General features: G+C 31.7%; 1 protein-coding gene across 1 annotated transcript in view; it reads left to right on the top strand.

Annotated features, from left to right (window-relative positions):
- Window positions 1-6,116, top strand: part of LOC117167542 — a 32,612-nt gene extending 26,496 nt beyond the window's left edge. The window contains exon 4 of the mRNA XM_033352549.1: window positions 3,412-6,116. Within this exon, the coding sequence (XP_033208440.1) occupies window positions 3,412-3,706 (295 nt within the window). The 3' untranslated portion in view covers window positions 3,707-6,116. The remainder of the gene's footprint in view (window positions 1-3,411) is intronic.
- The last annotated feature ends 20,743 nt before the right edge of the window (window positions 6,117-26,859 follow it).

Here is a 26,859-nt window from a genome sequence, read left to right as displayed (position 1 = left end):
GTATGTGTGTGTTCCGAATAGGCCTTCATGCCCATGTTCCTATCAGATCCAAATTTCGCAGAGTGTTATAGATTGATCATGCGATTTTTTTGTAATAGTTTAAAGGTATTTACGACCTTTTAACATTTTTTTTATTTTGTAGGAAATCCTATAATGTTTTGCCATGGCTATTATAGTTTCGTTTTATTTACATTAGTGGTTAAAAAAATAAAACTAAGAAAATGAGGAAAATTTGGTTATTTAGAACCTTATGTTAGAAACTATTTTTTTATTCCGACTTTCTTCGGCAGTGGCTCGAATTAAAGCTATTAGCGTGTAAGATTGAGATAATTTAGATTGAGATTGAGTTCAATTTCTTCAGAGATGGATCAAATAAAGGCGAATATTGTTTATCCAAAGGCACTACATAATAATTTACCTAAAATGTTAAATATTTAAAAATTTCATTTGGAAAAAAATTATTCATTCGAAATAACAAATTTTTAAAAATTTTAATGGAATTTTTATTTTTCTCCCAATGTTTGCAAATATCAGTGTGAATTGTACTGATTTTTACTAATCACTTTACCTGAAATGAATCAAAAATATATCAGGAATGAATAATTTGTTTTAAATTCTTCATATTTTCAAATTGGCTGTATCTATTAGGGTGGTCCAAAAATGTACGGCAAATTTTTTTTCATGCAATAGGGCAACGATCACCCCCATTTTATTCCAAATTCGAAAAAAGGAATTCCGCAATTTTTTATTTTTTTATTTTAACAGGTGCCGGTTTTGACTTGAAGTTTCTCATGTAAAATTCATGGGGAAAAATCAATTTTTTAAGTATTTAGAATCGAACGAAGAATTTCATCTATCAGACATTGGGGTTAGACACCCCTACCACACTTCTGCGAGTACCTGAAAACTACCCTCAAAGCAAAAAATGTCAACTCTTCATGAAGCCGATCTTTTCAGCACTGTATTCTCGTCTTTTTCACTTAAAATCATTAATATTGGTCTAATTCAATATTTTTATCATTGATTAATTAATTTTTAATTATTTAAACAAATATAATTTGTTTAAATGATTTTTTTTTCGAAAATTCGCTTATCCCCCTAAAAATTATTACTATTAGTCTAGTGGAATATTGATGAACATTGGTTCGTTAAATGTTTATTATTTAAACAAATCGAATTTGTTTAAACAGTGTTTTTAAAAAATTCGTTATTTTTTCTTCAAAATTATTACGATTGGTCTAGTGGAGTATTTATTATTATTAGTTCATTAATTTTCAATTGTTTAACAAAATGTAATTTGCTGACATATTTTTTTCATAAAAATTATGAATATTTCTTTAGTGGAATATTTATCAACATTGTTTGATTAATTTAATAAAAAATTTTTTTAATATTTTTAACGTTATTATTGAAACAAATTCCATTTGTTTAAATAATTCAAAATGAATGAACTTATGTTAATAAATAATCCACTAGACCAATAGTGATAATTTGTTGAGAAAAACGAATTAAGAAAAAAATTTAAACAATTTACATTTGTTTCAACAATTAAAAATTAATTAACCAATGTTATTAAATATTCCACTAGACTAACAGTAATAATTTTAAGGGAGGAAAAAACAAAATTTTTAAGAAAAAAAAATTTAAACAAATACAGAATACAGTGCTCAAAAGGTCGATTTCATGAAGAACTGACATTTTTTGTTTTAAGGGTTGTTTCCAGGTACTCATGGAGTACACCCATATGTCTGGTAGGTGAAATTCTTCCTTGGATATTTCTCTACAGGCCCCCATACTTTCCTGTCACATTTTTTCAAACTAGGGTAGCTAGGCTCACAGTAATTTGGTCTGAAAATATGAAATATTTTCGATGTACCTAGATACTCAATTCTAAATTACTTAAAAGCTTTTAAGGAATCTGAGTTTACAACCCGGTTGAGTCTACACGTATGTACCTGCCATATGGGACTACATAACCAAATTTTCCTGATTTTCTTATTTTTTTTTTCTTGACTACAAATACGAAAAAATAAAAATACAACAGAAGACATTTTATGTGCTATTATCCCAATTTTACGTGTCAATAGTTTCAATTTCAGCCATCCCCGAAATTATTTTTTATTTTTATTTTATATTTAATATTTTATTTATATTTTATTATATTATTTATTTTATTTTCCCAGGCGTATAGATGGTGTAATACGTAATATAATGATAATATAATATAAAAAGTAATACCTGCTCAGGATAGATACTGCAAGACCAAGTAAGTGCCATTTCAAATTTCCAACGAGTGTTAGAAATTTAAGAACGCTCTTAATAACGTGTTTTTTTAAAATGAAAATTTTACTACTGTTTGATTTATGCTACCATAAAAGATAATTTTAATAGACATGCTAAGAATATGTTCAAAGTTAATTTTTAAATATGATATATCTTTTATAGCAAATCAAAAAAAAAACCCGTTTACCTTTATTATAAAATTTACTGCTTGGCACATACTGTTTTTTGACCACGCACGGCCGAGGAGGTTACATATTCAAATTATCATCATTTTATTATTTTTCTTTTTTTTTATATCATTTATAACAAAAAAAAAAAGAAAACCATAACATATTTAGTAAATTTTATTATTGATTGTCTCAGTTCTATATACTAGTCTTAGGTTAAGCTATCCCTGAAGAAAATCGGAATAAACGAAAAGCTTCCATCATATGGACTTACAAAACTAAATTATACTCCTTTTCTTATTTTTCTTTTGTAGCCCTCAAAGTATTAAAGACAGTTCACAGGAACAATTTATAACACACTGCACAATTTTAATCCAATAGGTATTCTTTTTATACGTAATTCCTATAGAGTTTATCAAATCATTAGGATAAAAGTAAAAAAAAATAATCTTTGAAGAATGTCCATATTAAAATGTGTCGTAGAAAAAATAATCCCAGGTGAAATTTTAAAATAACTCGACTTCAGTTCTAGAAGAAGGCCATTGTTAAGATACTGTAGTTATTTGTTTGACATTAAAACCAAACGAAGCTGTTTAAATCTAAAGTAGGCCTGATTTAGTCTAAATTAATAACTGTACAATTGTGAGGCTAAAGTTAAAAAATCTAACTTTTTTCATTAAATGCTTAATTAAAAAAATAATAAACTTTCATGACTCTAAATAATGTGCAAAGTGCTTCAATGCAGCAAAATGTGTGAGAATAATATTGACACAGCATGCACACTTTGAAACGCATCTATTTTTCGAACCAGCACAATGAACCCTTGAGAGATAAGTAACTATGCTTACTGGCAGAATTTAAATGTTGTTGGCATTCATCTATTTTGCGCACTTACATAGCAAATAGCTGTTATGTTAAAACTAGTCTTGAAATTCTAATAAGACATATTTTTTGCTTCCAGGTATAGTGTGTTTGATGCGTTGGACCTAGAGTACGCTCTCCTCCGCGCTGCAGCACGAGGCTCAGTTGGTCCTTATTCTCTGTCAGAATCCTTACATAAACTGACCTTCACTCAGAGTCTGGCTTTTCCAGCTCTAGCTCGTGGCCTAGCCTCGAAGCAAAACATCCCTACCAGAAGACCTCAGCAACACGTCGAAAGTGGAATGAACGCTTTTGCGAAAGTTGTAACAGCCCTGGTGTTAATGCTGGTTAGTGTACTTGTGTTCGGCGTTGTTTATAAATTCGTACGGACGTGAGGGTGGCTGCTGGTACCTGAAAGGCATCAAGATTCCTCTCAACAATCCGATGCACTCACTTCAGGTACCAGCGATTAGCACTTAATTCACACAAACTTACGTGAACTTGCGTAGACATCAAACTATCGGAAGTCAGAAACATTTATGTATTGTAAAATGTTGTATTATACATATAATATATAAGGTATTCGCCAATCATAGTTAATAAGAAATATCAAACATCGTGATTAATGACGAAGGCAAACTGGATAGGGAAGAATTCTGGAAAGTTTATTTTTAGGTTTAAATAATTTTTGAAAATTTCAGATAATTAAAGAAACTTTTAAAATTTATGGTGAATTTATAAAATACCAACATTCTTAAACATATGAATCAGATTAAATTTGAAGCAAGATAATTCTTTCTCACTTTTTCGACAATTTTTATAAATAAATTTTCGAGGAAGGATTTGGTTTGGATCGTAAGACTAAAGAGAACCCCTTTATTAAAAATCTAATTTTGAAAATCATTTCAACTTTCCAAGATTGTTAGAATCTTGGAAAATTGGCAAATCTTTGAAATTTAAGGAAATTTACATTATCCGAAAAATCGGCACATTTACGATAATTTATAGTAACTTGTGATAAATTGTGGTAATTTATCGGTAAGCAGGGATTTGTAGCCCCGGGAAAAAACCCTTGTAGTTTTGGCCGGGTGTTCATCCGTTGTACTATTAGTACGCACAATATTCGAGACAAGCAGAAAAGCTTCGAGGCTAGATTCGGAACGCGACTCCAGGCTTTGATAAATTTTATATGGAAATTTATCGCTTTTAGTTGGTCCAATTTGTCAACGCAATCAGCTCAACACCTGACACACTTTTGCTCCCTCTGACGTCACCATGCTTGCAAATCACTAATTTATACCCTCCTTACATGTATTCAAAAGGGCTGAAATCATGCGTGCGTTATACAAAATCTTCATATGTTAGTATCAGAAGAAAGAGAGGAACAATTTCATACTTATAAAGTTTTTTATTTATTGGCTTAAGATTACACTAGTTGTAACAAATTTCCTATGGAAATCTCGAGTATGGCATTTTCACCATTCCAATACGTTTTTTCCAATTTTACATTATGTTTGTACTGTAGAAGTGTTGTAGATTCCCAAACATTTTGAACAGTATAAAATCATCTGTCCTATGCGAATAAATGTCAGCATCCGCATAAAAAGGGCGCATATGGCCGGTATGTTATGTACAGAATCATTGGCTGGATAAAGTCCCTACATTTCAAGTTAGGACTTCGATTAGCCGCTTTAAGAGAAAAATGCTTCTAAAGTTGGTGTGTGCTATAACCGCACGTATCACCTTCCGCTCAAATCCATAAACAATATTTTTGGCTCTGACTTATAAAAGCATGAATATCTAACAAACTAGCAGCGGCTATTTCATGCAGATGGCCACAAATTGTTTTAAACTGAATGCAGGGCTGTGTTTCCAGTTTGTCTTTCACGTTGGTAACGATACTATTTTTTAAGATTTCTGCCAGGCTGATGGATGTGCACTCACTTACCTTGCTGTGCCTTGGTAGTACAAGTGTTATCAATTTATTTTCTAACTGAAAGTTTCGAATCTGATTGTCAGCTCTTTAAAAAAAGAAGACGAAGACCATAATAAAAAGTATACTCTTTTAAAGAATCAAAAGCCTAAACCCTATTCATAAAATAACACAATAAATTCAACCTTGCTGCGTGAAGAATAATAATAATTTAAAAAGTTACAAGCTCTAAAACTTTATCTGCATTTTGTCTCTCTACAAAAAGATTTGATAACTTCAATAAAATAGCGCATAAGAGATGCCTTACCATCCAAAAGAATAGTATTTTTAGATAAAAATAAATGCTTTGAAAACTTATAATTGAATGAATCTAACTAAATAATCCATTAATTATAAAAAATGTTGTTTTATAAATGCAAGTAATAGAAGTTGAGTTTCACCATCTCTCTAAATTCATTTTTACCAGTATTTAAAACGTTTAAAATTTAATCAGTCTTAAATATGTCGAGAATTTTACCTAAAAAGTCTGATATATTTAATTCTTAATATAAAAAATTGTTGACCTATACCTCGTTACCTACTGTTTAAAAGTTTCTCATTTTGTAGCGGAATTTTTAGGCTTATGAAAAATGAACATTTTTATTCCAGGTGCCTCTTTCCAATTATCTCCGATATTTTTACGTTTTTCTCAGATTGAAACTAAATTGACAATCAAATATCATGGAAAATTCCTTGCAAATCATTGCAATTGAAATTCTCACAATGTATATGGGGGGCATTCCACGCAATATTTGCCACCAAAATTTGTTTTCACGTACAATATTTTTTTTTCTTTTTTAACACTCAAAAATATTTGATACGCATTTTTTTATTGCAATATGACACGCAAAGTTTTCGAGAAAATTAAAAAAAATGTATGTTCATAAAAAAGAACCTTTTTTCAATTGCTTATATACTGCAATATGAAACAAAGATATGAAAATTCTTACGAAAGATAAAATGTGGGCCTTTTTCTTAACTCTCTAATGAAGTATACTAAAATGTTCTTTAATTATTTATTCAATAACATAAATCAAATATTTATAAACAAATAGATTTTTTCAATTTGGAACTGTTTTTACTTTCATTTTTTTTATTTTAAAGATTGGATTAAAGGTTTTTCTTAATCTAGTAAAATTTGGGAGTGGGTAGTAAAATACTTTCGAAACAATGAATTTTTGAATAGTGGCTCGTGCGCGCGAAGTGTACCGCAGCGCGATTCGCTCGGACTGGGACTCGACTGCCTACGCGCTAAGTAAAACACAACCATCCACTTGCAAAAAAGTATATTTTTATGCTGTTAATTTAAAATATTCAAATTTGATTGCTATTAAAAAATGCATTGCTTCGAAAGTATTTGATTACCCACTCTCAAATTTTTACCAGATCAAGGAAAGCGTTTAGTCCAATCTTTAAAATAAAAAAATGAATCTTTGTTTAATATTGCAGTATAAGCACAGACTTTTTAAAACTAAAGGTCAAAGCACCGACAGCAGCAGTTTGGTGATTGTGAATTCTCTTTTATTAAAGCTCCTTCGGCTTCAACAAACACATTCTCATCACATATCTCATGCTTCTCACTCGAATTTCTAATGTTATTTTTATTATTAAAGCTTTACCCATACGGCCTGCTGAACAGCCTAACCGTTTTTTAACTTCTAAATTATGTACATATATAAATTTTTTTTGTTGAGAACGCAATATATATATTTCAGAATCTTTGAAATACTGATAATCTTGTAGGGTATTTGAAAATCAAACTTTTTCTTTTTTTGGCTTTTTTTCATAACGTCCATTATTTGGCTTAAAAGGTTTAATTTTGTGTGTTTTTTTTATTTTGTGAATGCTATAACTCTGATAATTTTTGGTTTAATGACAGAAGTAATTAGGATAAATTGTTCGATTTTTTAAATAATACGGCTGGCTAACGAACTTAACCCTTAGTTTAAGACACTAGAAGTGTGTACCAAAGGCCAATCTAATAGAATTATTTTGTCAAAAGTTATTGTGAAAACCCAGCCATACATACATACAGACATATTCATAAAAACCTATTTTTCGTATTCAGGGGGTCTCAAAACGTGGTTATTTGACCGAAAAAGGGGGGGGGGGGGTCAAATTTTACACAAATCTAATACTTTCTCTGACGAGAATGTAAAAATATTTTACGTGAAAAAATTTTTGGTAGCAAATATTGTGCGGAATGCCCCATAGGTATAATATTTAAAATAGAATAAGGTAATGTTTAAATTGAGATGATCTGTCTAGTTAATCGACTTTTTAAAAAAATCGATGTTGCCTCTCTGTCGCATTTGTAATCTTCATAAAAATATAATCCAAATTTAAGTTGTTGTGAGTGACTGGATGGCATATACGGAATGTTAATAGGAAAATAAATATTTATAAAAGCGTAAATCGAAATCTAATATAAATTATTTTTGTTCCAGAAATACATTTATTTGTATGGAAAAATGATTTTACGAGTAAAAATTAAATCTAAAACTTATTTTGTTCTAAACTGGATAGCCCTGTACTATTTTTAAATTGCTGAACATGTTTGAACAAAAGATTTTTGGAAAATTGAAAAAAAAGATTAGAAAAATAGCTTCTCTCTATTTTCAAACAGAAACTTTCTTATACGATGTCTGTCATAGCAATATACGGATAAATTTTAGATTTCGGTTTAAGGTTGTGCTTGAAAATATATTCAAAAATATATAAACAACGATGTTGCTAATGCGTCCAAAACTAATTAAGTGCTTTGAATTATATTAAATTTCAATAAAAATGACAATCAATGTAATTGAAAGGTGTTACTAGTCACCAGAACTTGCGTCTATTTTTGAGTATAAAAGTGATAAGAATTGATTAAAAAATTGATAAAAAGTGGCAAATACCACAGAGAAACAGATCAATTCATGTATCAAGTTCGATCTAAAAAAGTATTATGTGCAATGTGTATTGTGCAACCCCTTATATTAATTAAGTCGTAGCAGTGCATTTTTTAAAGTTTCTAATTAACAATTAAGAGAAGGTTGGAATTATAATTAGACTTATTTAAATGGAGTTCCTATATATACCAAAAAATGCGCTGTTTTTACTAAAATCTCGGTACAAATAGCCCCTTTTCAATGTTTCACTATTCATAACAAAAAAATCCGGCTATTTGTACCGAAATTTTATAGTACAAATGGTCACGGCTTTATTTAAATTTGTATTCTATCACACCTCTTTTGATAAGGTACAGATAGATGACAAAATATCAGAAAAGCTGAAACGAAATTGTGCTTTCAAAATATCAAGTTTTAACGTTTTTAATAAAGGTATACATGATAGCTTTTGGTTTACTGCGATAACTGTGTATGCGAATAAAATGCTTTTCGATTTTCTATTAAAATTCAAAATAGTTCAAAATTGAATTGGTCCTTGCCTAAAAAATTCGATCTGTATAATATATTATATCATACTATTCTCTTGAAAAAAAGTAATGAGCAACTTTGGAACTATACTAAATAATATTTTATTCCATATCTTTCATGGTTTGTTGTATCTACAATTAAAAAATTGTATCCTGCTCAAAATGAAGGAAATGAACAACATTTTGTATAATAAGAGAAGCAATGGCCAATGCTGTTATTAGCAGTCAGTAAATATGCTTACGACAAAATAAAATATTCTGCGTGATTTAAAAAAAAACTGAAATTGTAAAAATCTATTTGGTGAAGTGCTTGTGAAAATTGTTTGTCTTAAAAGCAGAAAAATTCATATGTATACCTATTTACTAAATGGCGAATCTGACTCCTGCTACCAACAAGAAACCCTTGCATTACAAGGGCCTAATTTCTTTTGTCAGCAATTTCTCAACAGGTGTAATGACAAAACATCTTCGTGTTAAATAAATTTATTTTTATGCTGAAGATTTTCATTATTCAATATGATTTTCTTTGACAGTTATTTGTATTCTGTTTTATTTATTTGTACTTATTACCCATGAATTAACAAGTACTTCCATTATATCATTGCTATTCAAGAAGCTTTATTTAATTAAACGAGCTCTATAATAAATAAAGGTATATTTTCGCTCTTCAATAATTCAGGATATCAAATGCTCATAAAAAGTATTCGCTTAAATGTGATAAAGCCTTTAGGTCACAGAATGCTAATACAATTTTTTGGTGAAAACGTATTGAATTAATTAATTTTAAAAATCTGAAACGTTCAATCTTGTTGTGAATATCATGCTCTGGAAAAAAGAATATGCTAAAAAGACTATGATTTTTAATCACTAGAGGGATCCATGTAGATCACGTAGGATCCACGGGTTGTACGCTCCCCCAAACTTGTACCGTGGCACAATGCTTTCGATTTGTAGTATAACAATTTTAAGGTAGGGAATTTTTTTCGTTTTTTAATTAGAAAACAATAGTAATAATAATATTCTGTTAATTTTTCGATAAATGTTAAATAATTTGTTAAACATGAAGAAAGATCTAAAAATTCCGCAAAATTGACGTCTTTTTTATCAAAAATAACGTAGTTTCTCAACAATATGATCGATTAAAACAAAAAAATCTGCTGTGCGAGCAGCTCGGAAGTTTGAGTACGCCTAGGGTACGCGACAGTTGAATTTCGCGGTTCGCGCTCGGATATTTATTCTTTGCATTTGTGATGCTTAAATAAAGCTTTATCAAAAAGAACTCTTTTAGATTACAGTATTTTTATGCGTCTTGATATTCTGAATTTTCAACTTAATTAAGTATGGTTAAGGATTAAGTTTCTCAGAGCTCTGTACACGGAGAAAAAACATTCGAGAAACTTTACTAAACTGAATTGGGTAAACTCCGGACATATGGACACTTTGATAAAGTTTCATTTCTAGTTGGGTAAAACGAAATTCGATAATACTTCATTCACAAACACGAAAGTGTGACAAATTACTATCAATGTCTACCGAACTGTACCTTAATTAATACTGTACTTGGCAGTTGAAATTTTAATAGACATAGTTATAAAATATATAAAACGTTAGATAAAGATTAATGAAAAGTTGGGTTAAACGATGTCGAGGACTCGGTAGAAAATATAAGAGAGTTTACAGGAAAGTCGCGAGGGCATCACTGACGATCGAGAAACTTTAACTACCAGTTTGGTAAACCGTAAGCTTCTTTGAATAAAAAAGAACTTAAACGCAATCAACAGCATACAATCAATATCTAAACATTAGTCAGTCACAACCAATCAGAATACAATTTCGTATACATACACATACAAAATTCAGCTTAAACAATTACATTAAACTATAATACATTAAATACAATACACTCGCACGCTTTTAACAATATTAAAGCTATTGAAATCCGAAAACGTATCATCAGAATTGAAACTGTTTTAAAGGTGAAACTTACATAATTTTCAACGTTAAATGAAAAATTACAAAGTTTTCAATTTTAAAGATGTATAAATAAAAATTCTTAAATTTGAATGATTTTTAAGATACTAAGTCAAGTTTTAAATTCTAATTCTTTTAAATTGAATAAGTAACAATTTTCAAAATATAAAAAAATGAATTAATTTGTCTGAGTAATTTTTCCTAATAATCAATTAAATTGATTTATTTTTCAATTCAATTCAATGCTACCGTATTATTCAACTAAAATTTTCATTTTACCATTTGCATTCTAAATCGAAGGAGTGGCTAGATTTATTGGACTTCGCCGACACTACATTTTCTGTAGAAATCAATTTTATAAATTGAACACAATTATTAAAACAATGAAAACTTGAATTTTTCTGTGATCTTAAGTAAATTCACGGTTTTTGAAATTAAATTTACGGCCATTTCCCGGCCATATTCCGGTAAAGTCACCACCTTGCGAATTTGCACGCAAAAGTTGCATTTTCAATTTCGTTTGAGAACGTATTAGGTATTGTTGGATCGAGAACTTAGTTGGTTATACAATAATAAAAATTTTTTAAATGTGATCTTTTCTTCTTTAAACTTTATAGTCAAGTATCGACTTAGCCCCAAGTGGGTGTCGACTTTGCCCCACGATGTTTCGTGGGCCTTGACTGATTTTCCATTATTTAAATTTTTTATAATAATTGATAAACAAAGAATTTTTGTTTCAAATCACCAGTGAAATTTCGCAAGTTTCGTAATTTCGAATGTTTTTTTACATTATTCAGTTTTAAATAATCACATTTAAACACTCTACAATATTAAAAAAGTATAAATAAAAATTCTTAAGTTTGAATGATTTTTAAGATAATAAGTCAAGTTTTAAATTTTAATTCTTCCAAATTGAATAAGTACCAATTTGCAAAATATAAAAAATTCAATTAATTTGTCTGAGTAATTTTTGCTAATAATAAATTAAATTGATTTATTTTTCAATTCAATGAAGTGGTACCGTATTATTCAACTAAAGGCCATTTGAATTCTAAATCGAAGGAGTGGCTAGATTCATTGGACTTCTTCGATACTACATTTTCAGTAAGATTTTATAGAAATATATTTTATTCTCTTGCATACAAAATTTATAATTGTAGAGTAATTGTTAAAAATTGAATTTTTTAACTATTCAGCCTTATCCATTCAACTGATAATTACGTATTTTACTGAGAAGTTTGCACACATATTGACAATACATGCTGAAAATTTTTTCGATATCTAGAATAATTTTTAAAATTTGACCAATTATGTCATTTATGAATTTTCGTTCATCACACTCAATACCTAAAATTTGTGAACTATTCAAGATATCGACAATTTAAAATTTTAATTACGAACCTTAATTTCAAAAAGGTATAAGGTACGAAAAAGTGATGATCAGGAGAATTTAAGGTTTTTGGAATATAAAGAATTTATTTTACTGAAAAATTTTTCAATTCTTACAAATAATAAATTTCCTCATAAATCAATTAAACCCAGTTTTTACTACTAAATACTTCGAAAACAATTTTTTAATTCCACTGAATGGAATAAAGACCTAAAAATGTAGTAGGAAAACCTCTTACATGACAAAAACCACTAAAATAGCAGCACTCAGGCTTGTATCAGGGGCGTCAACTTCGATTCATGGGAATTACATTTTTAATTTCCTACTTTAATAAAATTATATTTTATTTTGCAATTTTGCAAACTAATATTTAATAATGAATACAAAATGACAATGAGGACTGTAAGTAATTTGAAAATTCAACACATTTTTCCAAATTAGAAAATTGTTCAATATCTTCGAGGTGCTCAATACTTGCATACGATCCTGAAAGATTGTGGAGGCGATGGAAGATACTGCGTGGCTTTCGGTTTACCAAAATGTCGAATAAAGTCTAAAGTAAAAAAAATTAAAAGCTTATATACCTAGAAAGAATAACCGAAATTTATCATTCTGTAACCGATTTCGAGGGAATTATTCTCATTGCATATGGTAAAGTTTGCTTGATTTTACATTTGCAAACATTACTTAACAAGCACGAAACTTTATCCATTTTTCCTGAATGTGTGACAGAGTGGTTTTTAATAATTACACCGCGTGCATTAATGATTACTTTTAAAAATCTTTACTATACATTTAGAAAATTTAATCTGCTTTATTAAAGCTTACAGAACTGAAATTTATTCTTTAACATTTCGCAAGGCACAAATTATTACAACAATGTCAAACATTCTCCTTTTGGTCCATATATCCCAATTATACTTAAAAGTTCGGTAAAGTTTCCTAACCAAATTTTCTCCGTGTAGGCTTTGAGGTACACATTCTCATTGTCATACTCGAGCCATGCGCTCGATTTTCGACAGACATTTGTTAACAGGTTTTGTTGAATATATTTTTTTTCTTGTAAATTTCATCGTTTTTACACACATTTTTATTTTATTATTTTTAAATTTTCAATATTATTTTTCATGAATAAAACAAAAGTATGCTTCCTATCAAGAAGTGATTATTAACGAAATTCTAGATCTTTTCTGGGATAACAATTTTGGCGAATTCATCTTTTTTCGTATGCTACAAAGTTTGCCCACCAAATCGAATTTTTGCTTTTCATTATTTTTTGTGCAATCAAAATTTGAATTTCCAATTTTCCAAGGAAATCCAAAAATTTTTAATGAGAATCTTGTAGGACTTTCAAAAAGAAATGTTTTTCTTTTCTTGACATTTTTCATATCGTGCGTTTTCTGGCTTCAAATTTTGATTTTCGGTTGATTAAAAATTTTCTTAAAATGCTGTACCTGAGAATTTTCTTTTGATCAAAAAAATTCATTTGGATAAATTGTTTTTCCTTTTTAATACTATAAATATCCGTACTCTGACTTTTCAAATTCAGAAAAAAAGTGGTCTCAAAAATTTTTTAAATGCGCTCACTTTTTCAATTTTGATCAAAAATGACTGGTTAACAAACTCGCCGTTTCTTTTAGGACCTAAAAAAGTGTGCCAAGGATGGATTTGATCCGTTCATTTTTTTCGAGAGTTATCGTGTTTATGGACAGACGGGCGGACAGACAGAGAGACGCCATCGTGAAAACCTGATTTTTGGATTCAGGGGATCTCGAAACTTGGAGATCCGTTGAAAAACAGTGGTGTCAAATTTTTTGGACAATTCTAATACTTTCTCACTCATAAATGATGAGAATGTTAAAAGCGGGTGTCAAAAGAAGAATAGTCACACTTTAAGGGCACATAAACAACTTTTGCTTTTTCTTATAAAAGACAATGATTTGAACATAAGAAGTAGAGAAAAATAGAGGAATCGGACAAAAGGCAAAAAACTGAAAAAATACTAGCAAAACTGATTATTAAAATTCAGATTTATTATGAATAATACCCCAAACGATATTCACGTCCGCACATAACTCACACAAAAGACAGATGATCTCGCTCGTTTACAGAGGTCGACTGCCGAATAGTTGAAGTGTATTATGGTTAGGGTTCTGGGCCAAACTGCACATGCCCTTAGTCAGAAGCGTACCTTGAACTTTTAATGGGGTAGCGTCCCGCGGGGAAAAGGTTCAATGGGTAAACCATGACTTGAGAATGGCATTCGCGTGGGGTGATCGTGGGTTAACAGTGGGGTAATCGTGCTTCAAGATGAGTCAATGTTCACGCACGGTCGTCTCATGGTTATAAACAATAGGTCAAATACAGCTAATGCCCCCTGTGCCATGCTTTGCCCACAGTTGAACGTGATTTGGTTGAAATTGAATTTTGGCCAAATTTTCGAAGATGGACACAATATATTAAATTTTCCTCACTTCTGAGAAAGGATTGGTGGATAAGAATTTTCTTTTATTGGAATTTGCGCAATTTTTTTAAGAACACATGTAAAAGAAGTTTGCATGGCTCAAGCATGGCCAGACCCTTGGAAATATCTGGCTAAAGCATAAATCACGGCTGAAGTGTAGCATGGCACAATCCTTCCTCTTATACGTCTCCTATGCTTAGGACATGCTAAACACAAATGAATATTCTTAAGAACATGTAAGTATCAGAGAAACTTAGCCTGCGTTATAAATGGAAATCTTAACTTTGCCAATAGTCTAACAATCTCTAAATGGTAAGTTCACCACCCGGGTGCTCCGGGTCGCGCATCAGGTAGCTTAGCACGTATTCTACAAGAACTTTTTACAAAATTTAAATTGTTTCAACAGCCAAAATAACTAAAAATTACGAGTCGTCGATCCGGGTGCATCGGATTGAGCACCAGGTACTTTATTACGTATTCTAAGAGAACTTTTTCTACATTGAAATTTTGTGAATAACGAAAACGATTCCAAATGGTGAGTCAATGACCCGGGTGCACTGAGTCGCACCCCAGGTAGTTCAGCATGTATTTACGCGAACTATTTAATAATTTAAATTGCACCAAATGCTCAGATAACTAGCAATGATAAGTCGACGACCCGGGTACACCGGTTCGCGCCCCAGGCAGTTTAGCACGTATTGTAAGCGAATTTTTTTAAATATAAATTTCGTCAACTGCCATAATAACTTCTAATGATAAGTCGACGAATCGGGTGCACCGGATCGAGCACTAGGTAGATTTAGCACGTATTCTTTAATCTTTAATACGTATTCTACGAGAACGTTTGTATAATTAAAATTTTGTGAATAATGAAAATAATTACAAATGGTGACTCGAAATCCCATGTGCACCGGATAGCGCACCAGGTAGCTTAGCACGTATTAGCCCCCGGGTGCGTCGGATCATGCACCAGGTCGTCAGGAATGTCATTCACGTAGTTATTTGGTGTTTATGTCTGGTATTTATACTATCTATTAGATATTTCGACCGTTTTAACAATACACAAATTAAAAATGTTCTTGTAGAATACGTGATAACCAATCTGCTGCACGATCCGGTGCACACGGGTCGTCGACTCAGCATTTTGAAATGATTTCGTTATTCACCAAATTTAAATTTTTTAAATATTTTCGTACACTGCGTATAAAAGTCCCTGGTACTCGATCCGATGCTCTAGAAACGTCGACTTATTATTGGCAGTTATTTTGGCAGTTGGCACAATTTAAATTCTCAAAAAGTTATCGTAGAGTACGTGCCAGACTACCTGGTGCGCGATCCAGTGCACTTTGGTCGTCGACACACCACTTGGAATTGTTTTCGATATTCTCGAAATTTAATTTTTTGAAAAGTTCTAGCAGAATACATATTGAACTACCTGGTGCTCGATTCGTTTCACCCGGATCTTCGATTCAAAATTTATAATTATTTTGACTATTGGAACAATTCAAATTTCAAAAAATTTTTTGTAGAATACGTGCTAAGCTACCTAGTACACGATCCGGTGCACCCGGGTCATCGACTCACCATCTGGAATTCTTTTCGTTATACTCAAAATTTAAGTTCTTTAAAAGTTCTCGTAAGGTGAATGTCCCAATTTAGGTGACTGTAAAGATTTGTTTGGCGTATTTTGCTTGTAAAAGTATTTTCAATCTTATGAGTCGATAAAAGTTCGTAATACCGCATAATTTTAAAATTTTTCGTCAATACTTTGTCTGCTTATCGATATAATCGCACACTTTGTATTGAATAATAGAGAATATTTCATGCTGTATCGATAAACCTATTTGGGTGAATGAATTTTTCCTTTGACCCATTTTGGGCGAATCACATGTCCCAATTTAGGCGAGTGATACCATGTTGTATTTCCTACAGTGGCGGGATATCGTCATTGATAAAAACTGACTGCTAATTCAATTTGTCATTAGGAATTTGAAAAATTTTAAAGCAAAATTTTTCAGCAAAAAAAATCACGTAATTAAAAAAAAAAAGAATATTTTTAACGTTTGCATTTTTAAATCGGCTATCTCATTGTTGCTGTAATCGTTTCTCGCACATTTTTATCAATTATTCAATACAGATTCATAAAAAAACAGGCGTCATAACAGGACAAAGCTTTCAGAATTGAAGTAGTGTGCTTTTAATCTTTAAAAAACGCCTAATTTTTATGTAACCGTGTTGTTTGTAAACACTCGCACAAATTCCTCCAACCGTTTTTTTTTCGTCCGTATTAAGGTGGAATGAAATATTTGAATTCTCCAATTGTTTTCAGTTATATTGAATAACACATTCAAAAGCCTCATAATTAATACTTACTTTTCAATCAAACATATTCGCGCCACAAAAATTTTTAAGCACTGTTGACACGAAAAACTACGCAGCATGTCAACTCCCGAACTAACAGGTCGAGAGTAATGTTATGCTCGATCTGCCACAGATGGCGACACGCGTGACTATATAAGCTTTAAAGAACACGAATACATAATAGAATGACTATAAAACCTATATCAACAATATCTTTAATCCACTGTAGAATGTGAATAAACTATTTTAAATAAACTCGTGTCATAAGCTTTGAGATTATCACGGATTTACCTCAAGTATGTGAGCATTTGCACAAACTGGGTCACTCACCCAAAATGGGACATTTACCTTAGAATACGTATTAAACTACCTGGTGTTCGGTCCGGTGCACCCGGATCTTCGACTCACAATTTTTAGTTATTTTGTCTGTTGGAACAATTTAAATGTTGAAAAAGTTCTTGTAGAATACGTGATAAGCTACCTGGTGCGCGATCCGGTGCACCGAGGTCGTCAAATCATCATTTGAAATTATTTTCGTTGTTCACAAAATTTAAATTTTAAAGAATTTCTTGCATAACACGTAAATAGTACCCTGTGCTCGATCTGGTGCACCCGAATCATCGACTTATCATTTGTAGTTATTTTGGCAGTTGGCACAATATAAATTATTCAAAACTTCTCGTATAATACGTATTAAGCTACCTGGTGCTCGATACGGTGCATCTGAGTCGTCGAATTTCAATTTTTAGTAATTTAGGCAACTGATAACATTTAAATTCTTAAAAATTCTCGTCGAATACGTGCTAAGCTACCTGGTGGGCGACCCGGTACACCCGGATCGTCGACTGACCATTTGGAATTGTTTTCGCTGATTTGTCATTGGTAGTTATTTTGGCAGTTGGCATAATTTAAATTATTAAAAAGTTCTCGTAGAATACGTGATAAACTACATGGTGCAGGAACCGGTGCCCCCGAAGCTTTAAGTCACAATTTTTGGTTAGTTTGGCCGTTGTAACAATTTAAATTTTGAAAAAGTTTTTGTAAAATATGTGTTAAGCTACCTGGTGTGTGACCTGGTGCAGTCGGATAGTGAACTTATTATATGTATATTATAACGCATATTTATAACGCAGGCTAAGTTTCTCTGTCACTTACATGTTCTTAAGCAGTGGCGGACTGGGTACTCAGGGGATAGAAAGGTCATCGGGAACAAGGAAATACTGTTTCTAAGGAGTATAACGTAAATGCATAAGATGTATGTAATACTTGATCCCCGTCTCCTAAGACTGTCGTAACAACTTTTTTGTGGGGAAAAAATTAAAAATTCGAATTTTGGTAAAAAAAATAATTGAAAAATAACTCATTCTGTTTCGTGGTCTAACTATATGCAAGTTACAAAAAAAGATTAATTTGAAATAATAGTGCATTAAAAAAATTTACAAATTGGTCAATCACGTTTCAATAGGATGCGTAGTTTATGTTTTATTCATAAAAACAACATGAAAAGTAAAAAAAAATAATGAATTTTTGGGGCAAAAGACACGAAGTACGAAAATAATAAATGTACGAAATTCATTTACCCACAAAAGAGCTTCAAATTCGTTATTAATTATTTTTTATGAAACACGTTGTTTTTATATAAAGTTCCATTTTAATCGTAAAAAAATAGCATTGAAAATAAATTTTTCTAATAAGAAAATAGTTAATGTATGCAAGGCGCACTTCTTAAATTCTAAAAACAGCCAGTAGAAATACGACTGTTTCAATAATCATGCATATAATAAATTGTAATAATATAAATTGTTTAAAATGATACATTTTTCAGGGAAGCTGAGAATAGAATTTAGAGCAAAATAAGGAACAAACATATTAAATTATTCATTATAAATGAATTGAACGTAATGTAGAAAAGTTGGCGTTTGGGAAAAAATCGATGGCGAAGCACAAGAATCGTGATGAGAATGTTTTCGTTAAAGCCGAAGAAGCTTTAACAAAAGTTAATTCGCAATCACCAAATTACAGTTTTTTCGATGCTTTGGCCTTTAATTCTAAAAAGTTTGTGCACAAATGTTGGGAAGTACAAAGACCGAGCATGCAGCGTGAAGTAAATACATTATCGAGCGCAAAGCGCAAGAACCAAAAGTCGCGCATCCATATAGACTGCAAGTTTTCAAGTATTTTTGCCGCGAAGAATTAGGCTTTATTTAAATAAGTAATTTGTAATAACAACATTAAAAATTACAAAAATGTTAAAATTATACTAAAATAACAATTATTGTAGTAAACTGTAGCAAAATATTGTAATATTTTATAATTTCCAAAATAATGAAATATATCCTTTGATCCGATCTCCTAAAATGCAAATTTATAACTTGTTTTAGAGAAAATTCGACTAATAATTAGTCATTTTAATAGAAAAATTGAATTTAAACTTAACAATCACTAAAATAATGAAATACAGCCGATAATTAGACGAGATTTTGTAAAAAATTAAATGAGTTGCCCCTTTTAATGTTTGTAAGCGAAAATGAAGTCATACTATTTACATAAATAATTTGATCTGGAAATTCCCTCAAGGTACGTACAGGCGTCATCGAAAGTTAACAAATGTAAAAAATCATTATATTAGCGGGCGGCCATAAAAATGCATTTAGGTGTCCCATACATTTTTAATAAATAAATATATTATTGATTCCATCGGAAACAAATGAATTTAAAATTCCGTAATGAAGTTGATGACAAGAATATTCCTTTCTCTTTTACTGTTTCAATGTGAGTAATTTACTATTCATTTTGAAAATATTTCCTTTAATAGAATCTAAAACATGCATTAGCGAATTTCATAAGAATAATATAGGTGAAAAGAAATGAGAGGACCCTGCTTACTTTTCTGGAAATACTTAGAGGAGTACAAGTGTAAATCGTGGATATTATTGGATATTCTTTTCACTCTTTCCATCGCAATCTAACATATATTTATTTGTTCAAACGTTATCATCTTTTCGGGGCGCCTTGGCATGGATTAGAGGGCGCTAAACAAGGGGGGCCATTGTTCTTAAGAATATTCATTCGTGTTCAGCGTGTCCTAAGCATGGGTGACGAACAAGAGCAAGGCATGCTTAATGCTACTATTCAATCGTGATGCATGCTTTTTCCAGAAATTTCCAAATTTCTTGCCATGCTTGAGCCATGCAAACTTCTTTCACGCGGGTTCTTAAAAAATGCGCAAAGTCCAATAAAAGGATATATTTATCCACCAAAACTTTCTAAGAAGTGAGGCAAATTTAGTAGATTGTGTCTATCTTAGAAAATTTTGCCAAAGTTCAATTTCAACCAAATCACGTTCGATCGTGGGCGGAGCATGGCAGAGGGGCCATTAGCCATGTTTGGCCCATTTTTCATAACCATGGGACGACCGTGGGACTGCTGTAGGTGAACATTGACTCAATCTCTAGCCACGCTCACCCCACGCTTACCCAACGCTCACTCCACGCTAACCCCAAGATAAACTCCATGCTCAAACACTTGAAAAAAAAGAGGTTTATGTATAAATCAAAAAGAATTTTGTTATTGCATAACAATAACACACCCACACAAAAAAAATCTGGTGCTACTGACAATAGGCATGTATTCCTATGTATTTTGATCCGTTAAATCCGAATCTAAGGTCAAAATATCACCTTTCACGATTGGCTTTTGACAGAACATCAAAAAACTGTATTTTTGAGTAAATGATCGAAATTTTTTTTACGGTATTCAAGATACTGATCCCTAAAATAGAGCTAGATTAGTTATGTAACTGGCGTGTCGCAGTGACATATGGCTTAATATGACATAACCTAAAAAAAATGCTTTCAGCAGCAACTTGTAATCCAGCATTGCATTTTTATGGATTTTGAGCTGCAGAACCCAATTTTTAAGCCAAATCTGAATAGTAATGAACAAATCTGTTACATTATTTCAAGAGCATACTTTATTACAACAATATGCTCTTAGAGATGTCTTTCCCATCATGTTTGTCGTAAGTAAGCTTATGGCGTTTCTTCGTAACTATAAGTTCTGAACCTCTTGTGTTATGATTCAAGCATAAATCTTCGGACTAAAGCGTCCATCCATTTGCATCCATTGAATTTACTTAAAGGTTAAGTGTCAATACCTGTTACTGCGCTAGGTACTGAAAGCGATGACAACTGCTCTGAAAAGAGATGTGTAGAATGATTCACCTTCCAGCCCAGTCAGTAACGAAGCCAGCGAAGGTGCGCTGCCCTGCATGGGTGCGTTAAGTTGTGAGAATGAAGCTGTAGTGTGTCTGGCGATGAGTTGACATTGTCCTCATCAAAGCCGGAAAGCACTCATACTTAGCCCTGTGGAGGTATGAGGATAGTGGACTTACCTGTGATCGGGCTAGGATCCTTAACGTGCGGGGATCGAAATAACCATAGCTTCAAAAATAAAATTCTTGAAAAAACTCATAGTTGTGAAAAAAAATCAGAATTAATTTTGTTACATTTGCACAAAATATGAAATCCCAAAATTTCATGAATTCTTATGTGGAGCACTTGCCTGAAAAACTTGGGGACAACAGCCAAGAACAGGGCGAGTGGTTTCACCAAGATATCAAAGTGATGGAACAAAGATATCAAGGCATATTGGATGAAAATATGATGCCGGACTACTTTTGAATGTTAAAAAGAGATTTGTTTTAGTATGAAAGAATAATTCCTCTACGAAGATCTTTTGAATCCAAAAGAGTGCGTTATAATAAGAACAAATAGCTTTTCTTCCATCGGAAATCAGTGGTATGCAGAACTATATATAAAAGCCACGTCATCTAGGGACTATCTAGTCGACGGTTTGAAATTTCACTGATTCATCAGTAAATACTGTGCTACTGAGAAATGAGTGAGAATCCGCTGATTTTGATTCTGGGAGTACATTGATGCAAAACAAACGCTAACTTTACTTATGTATCGAATTCGATGCTTGAAAGTACACAAATCTAATTTTGTCCTGCAAAGCACCGCTCAGACAATATTGTTTTAAGGATACGTTCCAGATTTTCTAGTTATATAACTGAACTGATACTATATATGAATTTAGCAGCTTGAACCTTAAGGTAAAACCATGCTTCACCATCATATACTGAAAAATACGTTTTTTGAAGTTGTGTCCACAACCAATCGTGAAAACTGCTATTTTGACCCCAGATTCAGATTTAGCGGATCAAAATACATAAGAATACATGTGTCTCGTCAAAACTACCAGACTTTTTTTATATGGCTGTGTAATAGTAATAAAAATAATATAATAATAATAGCTATTCCTAAGGTTTCTAATTTCAATAAGGACAGATTACTACTAAATAAAAAAAGAGTGTTCTTGCCAACCAACTCTAAAATTATTTTTGAAATTTTACCCAATTTGTAAATGCAAAACTTTATGAAAATCGTACCAAATATTATAGACATGGAATATCTATAGTTTAAATATGGATTATTTAAGAATTTATGTTGACTATTGAATAATGATTTTAATACAAAAATGCTTACAAGTTTTGACTTTACTGTAAGCATAGGAAATAGTCTCATACAAAGGTGATGTCAGCGCATAAATTTATATCGAATGAAGGCGACAAAATACTCCAATTATAAATGAATAGACAAAATATTTATAAACTAATAATAATTATTTAAACAATTTTAAACAGTTATAAAAATACTTGAAAACTTGCCACTTTTATTGAATAAATATACTTCATGGTGAATAAATTCCCCCTAAAAAACGCCGTTATCATACATTTTTCATAAAATTGCTATTTTGTATTTGAGAGCCACTTTTCGAAATCAATTAGCAGGATCTAAAGGGGGGGGGGGGTTACAAGTTCAAATTGATGGCATGGAAATTATTCCTAGAACATTCCGCAAGAAGCAACTAAACTTCAATTTACAAAAATTGTTTTGAAAATCGGGCTATTCACACTTAATACCTCACGTTGATTTCAAAAGTTTGGGGCTGCAGTTTATGTTCACCAATATGAAGAAATAAATTTATTTTTCCGGAAAGCAAGAATCACTAAAAATCGAAAGTCAAATTGTTGCAGGTACACAGAGAAAAATCGAGGGTCAAAATTAGAGTTAATATTTAGAGTGAGTTCTTCTAGAATCTAGATGGTGGAAAGTACCTTCCATAATTTTTTTGAAATAGTCAGGCAGATTCTCATTTTATTGATAGTCTGACTGTTTGAAGAGGTTCAGACTTATTATCAGGATAATTAAGGGATTGTCCGTACGTTTAGCTTATTTTCACTCATTTGCAGAATAAGCGAATGGGGTTAAGGCCCTTTATCAGAATGACAATCGGTACTGAGTTTTGAGGCGGCGCGGTTGAATATATTTGTTTAATTTTTTGCCTGCCTCGTCTAAATAACCATATCTCGATGCAAGCAGAGCCGTTTTTTCTATATAAGGTTTATATTTTGTTTAATAATAAAAATAGAGAACAATAGCAGTGACGCTCAGTGTCAGCTTTTGTTGCATTTCCACAGCGAGCCTCAGTCGGCAGACACTCTGGAGCAAGTCGAATTATCTGGAATGCATGAACCCAGGCATTTTTATGAGATTTCGGCAAAATCGAAAAAATGATATAATGAAATCATTGAGTAATTCAATTTCAACTAACAGAAGAAACTTATTTATATTATTACGAGAAAATAAAAAAAAAGATTTATGAAAATCGGTCAATATTTGCAGTAATAATGTAAATATGTAGGAAATAAAGAACTTCTCTGCATTTACACCGGATATTTCTACCAAATTCATGCTAAAGACGGAATTGTTTTCCACATGAATAATCTTTAATGCATATGTATAGTGTTTCGAAGTATTTTTTATGTATGTTTTACTTTTATTATTTAATTATTAGGCCGAATTTTTACTAAAATTTTGACTGGAGTTTGACGAAGGTTAACAAGGTAGCTGCGGAAATGCATGCACAGAGATCACTGAGCGTCACTGCTATTTAGTTGATATTGTTCTCAAGTTTTTTGTTTATTAAACAAAATATAAACATTTTATCAAAATCTGACTCCGCTTTCTTCGAAATATGGTAGTTTATATCAGATATGCACAAAATTAGATAAAACTATTCTAACCTGCGGTCTTAAAATTCAGATCCGTTTACACATTCTAATAAATGGCCTTAAGCTAGTTAGCGTCATAGTTGCTGCGTATTCAATAATATGAACTTATTTTTCATAAGTTTAATCTGCTTTCCGATATTTAAAACATGCGTGGACAGTGAAGTGCTATAAATTTGTTGTCATCGTGTCGTTTCTAACTGAAAATGTGCTAAAAATTTCATAATTCATTGATGATACTGAAAGTAAAGAGATATGTGATGTTGGTTTCTCAATCTACTCCAGTGTTTGACATCTTACAATTCAGTGCAGGGACGCCTGCAGTCGAGACTTCAATATGGCGCCTCTCAGGGCTGTGGGGGATATTTTTCTCAGAAGCACGCTACCCCCACCAACGTCCTACGAAACTCGAGACTCTTACATGGTCTGCCTCTGAATAAAGCGCTCTTCGCTGCATGTAATACATGTGGTACAGTGCGAGTCTCAATTTTTATATCTTACGAAAATAAACAATAAATTAATTATTTTAATATTTCATAATATTTTCGAAAAATATAATTATCCAATCAAACTCATTTTTAAAGCATTTGTAAACGAATTACTATGGTACATATATTTTCATTTTAACAATTTCACGGCTGAATGATTTATTTCCTACTATTGCCTGATTAAGGATGCTGGTTGAATCCAACTTTGAATTATTTTCTGTTAAGTACGGCACTGACTCAATATATATTTTTTTCCGAAGGATTTGAAAACGAAAGAAAGAAAACTTGTCGAATATCCGGAGTTACGCGAGATCCTCAGATTAATAAGATGTTGAAAAAATCAAACCTTTTGTTAAGGAAATCATTATTTTTATGACCGGCTAGACGCGTGGCTTACAACTGCAGTTACAACACACACACACACACACACACACACACACACACACACACACACACACACACACACACACAGGACACGTCAGTTTATTCCTTTTTTCTCCATTTCGCGACGTTTTTCGCAAAATTTAGGCTCACCATCATCAATTCGTGGCCCTTCAAACACCGTTCTAATGCTGTCGTCTGCTATCCACTAATTTCTCTCTTTCACAAAATTAATATTTTTTGTGAAAATAATGATTCCTTCAACAAAAGTTTGATTTTTCAACATTTTATTGATCTGAGGATCTCGCATAGCCCCGGAAATTCGAAAAGTTTTCTTTCTTTCGTTCTCAAATCCTTTGGAAAAAATATAAATGAAGTCATTGCCGTACCTATCAAACAATAAAACTTTCTCAATCATAAATGATGAGAATGTAAAAATTCAAAGTTGGATTCAACCAACAGCCTTAACAGAAAAGAAAAAGACGCATATGCTTGAAGTTTTTTAACTAAAAAAAATGGCTCTCATATATATGATATATGAATCTCGGCTATATGAATGTATATAAGTACACTGCATAGGCAGAATTATTTTCATCGCGAGCACCCTATTGAGAGTGGAAGCTAGAATGTGGGGGGTAACGTTCGAGCGCAGTTAAGGAGAAGGCGCCCTATTGAGAGGCGCGGTACTGTGAGGCTCGACTGTATTATCAATGTGTAATTAAGCACTCTTTGTGTATATCAAATAATGTTTCATAAACCTCGCTCTCTACAAATACTGTCAGGTCTAATGTGCCCTAAAATTATATTTAACTTTTTTGAGATGATTATCTGTGCAGAAATATATAAATTACGTTATATATTTCATCTCACACCTTTTATCTTGTTTAGAATGTGCGTAAAAATCTAAATTTGACCAAGAAAAAATTTGAGGCCCACTTTTTATTCTACAAAATTTCAAAGAGTATGAAAGAAGCTATTTTTTTAATAAATTTTTTTTAATATGCGTTTTTTAAAATTAATTTTAATTTTGACTTGCAACATAAAAAATTAAATTAAAAAAATATATCGTTATAATAGTCTTAAAGTACATGAAATGAGCTTTTCAAAACACTTGCATAAAAGTCCAATCAGATCATCCTAAAAGAAGTTACACTAAAGTGAAGGTGAAGAAACGCGTGAAAAAGTTAAAACTTCAGGCCCCCGAATATAGACAACCGGTCGATAAATAAATCTAGCGTTTAGTGGATTAGTGTAGGTCCACTAGGACTATTTTCCAGCTAAGTTTTAACCGGATCGAATAAAAATTAATTTTAGGTCGGAACACTTGACGTATTCTGCCCCAGTTAAACCTTCAATATAGTCAGTCTGCACACTTGGATCTCCAGACTGACATTTTATTTTTCTCACCCTAGTGATGATTGACCGCCATAAAAATCATTTTTAATTTTAACTCATTTTAATTTAATTCATTCATACATCAAAGACATGGTAATAAAATAAGAAAAAATTTGTTTTCTCACATCGATGATCCTCTTTATTCGTTCGATGCGAAAGTGGGGTTTCTCTGATTCTGTTTTCATCTCCTGATTAAAGTTACAACGTGTTCCCTCTCGAATTCATATGATTTCTATATAGATACATATACGAGTAGTGCTAGGATATCTACAGTGATATTTTTCACTCTTCCCTTCATAGATGCTCACCACCATTCTCAAAACTAAATCCGCTAACTTTAATTCTTATCAATATAGTCATTAATTTGTTCAGTGATCCATTTAATTATGTACACGACATTTTTATTTCTAGTTTACAAGATTCATGTGCGTGTAATGTTGTGGCGATGAGAGGGTGAAATTCGAGGAGGATGATCTACTTTCAGTTGTACCCATTTATAAATCTTTAAACCCTCCATAGCTCACCCTTCATCAATCTACTTTCTACGTTCCCTTTTTCAGGAAAACACGACTT

The sequence above is a fragment of the Belonocnema kinseyi genome, chromosome 2 (genome assembly GCF_010883055.1).
Source record: "Belonocnema kinseyi isolate 2016_QV_RU_SX_M_011 chromosome 2, B_treatae_v1, whole genome shotgun sequence".
NCBI lineage: Eukaryota > Metazoa > Arthropoda > Insecta > Hymenoptera > Cynipidae > Belonocnema > Belonocnema kinseyi.
The sequence above is the reverse complement of the archived record's forward strand: the minus strand, read 5'-3'. Positions and strand labels throughout refer to the sequence as shown.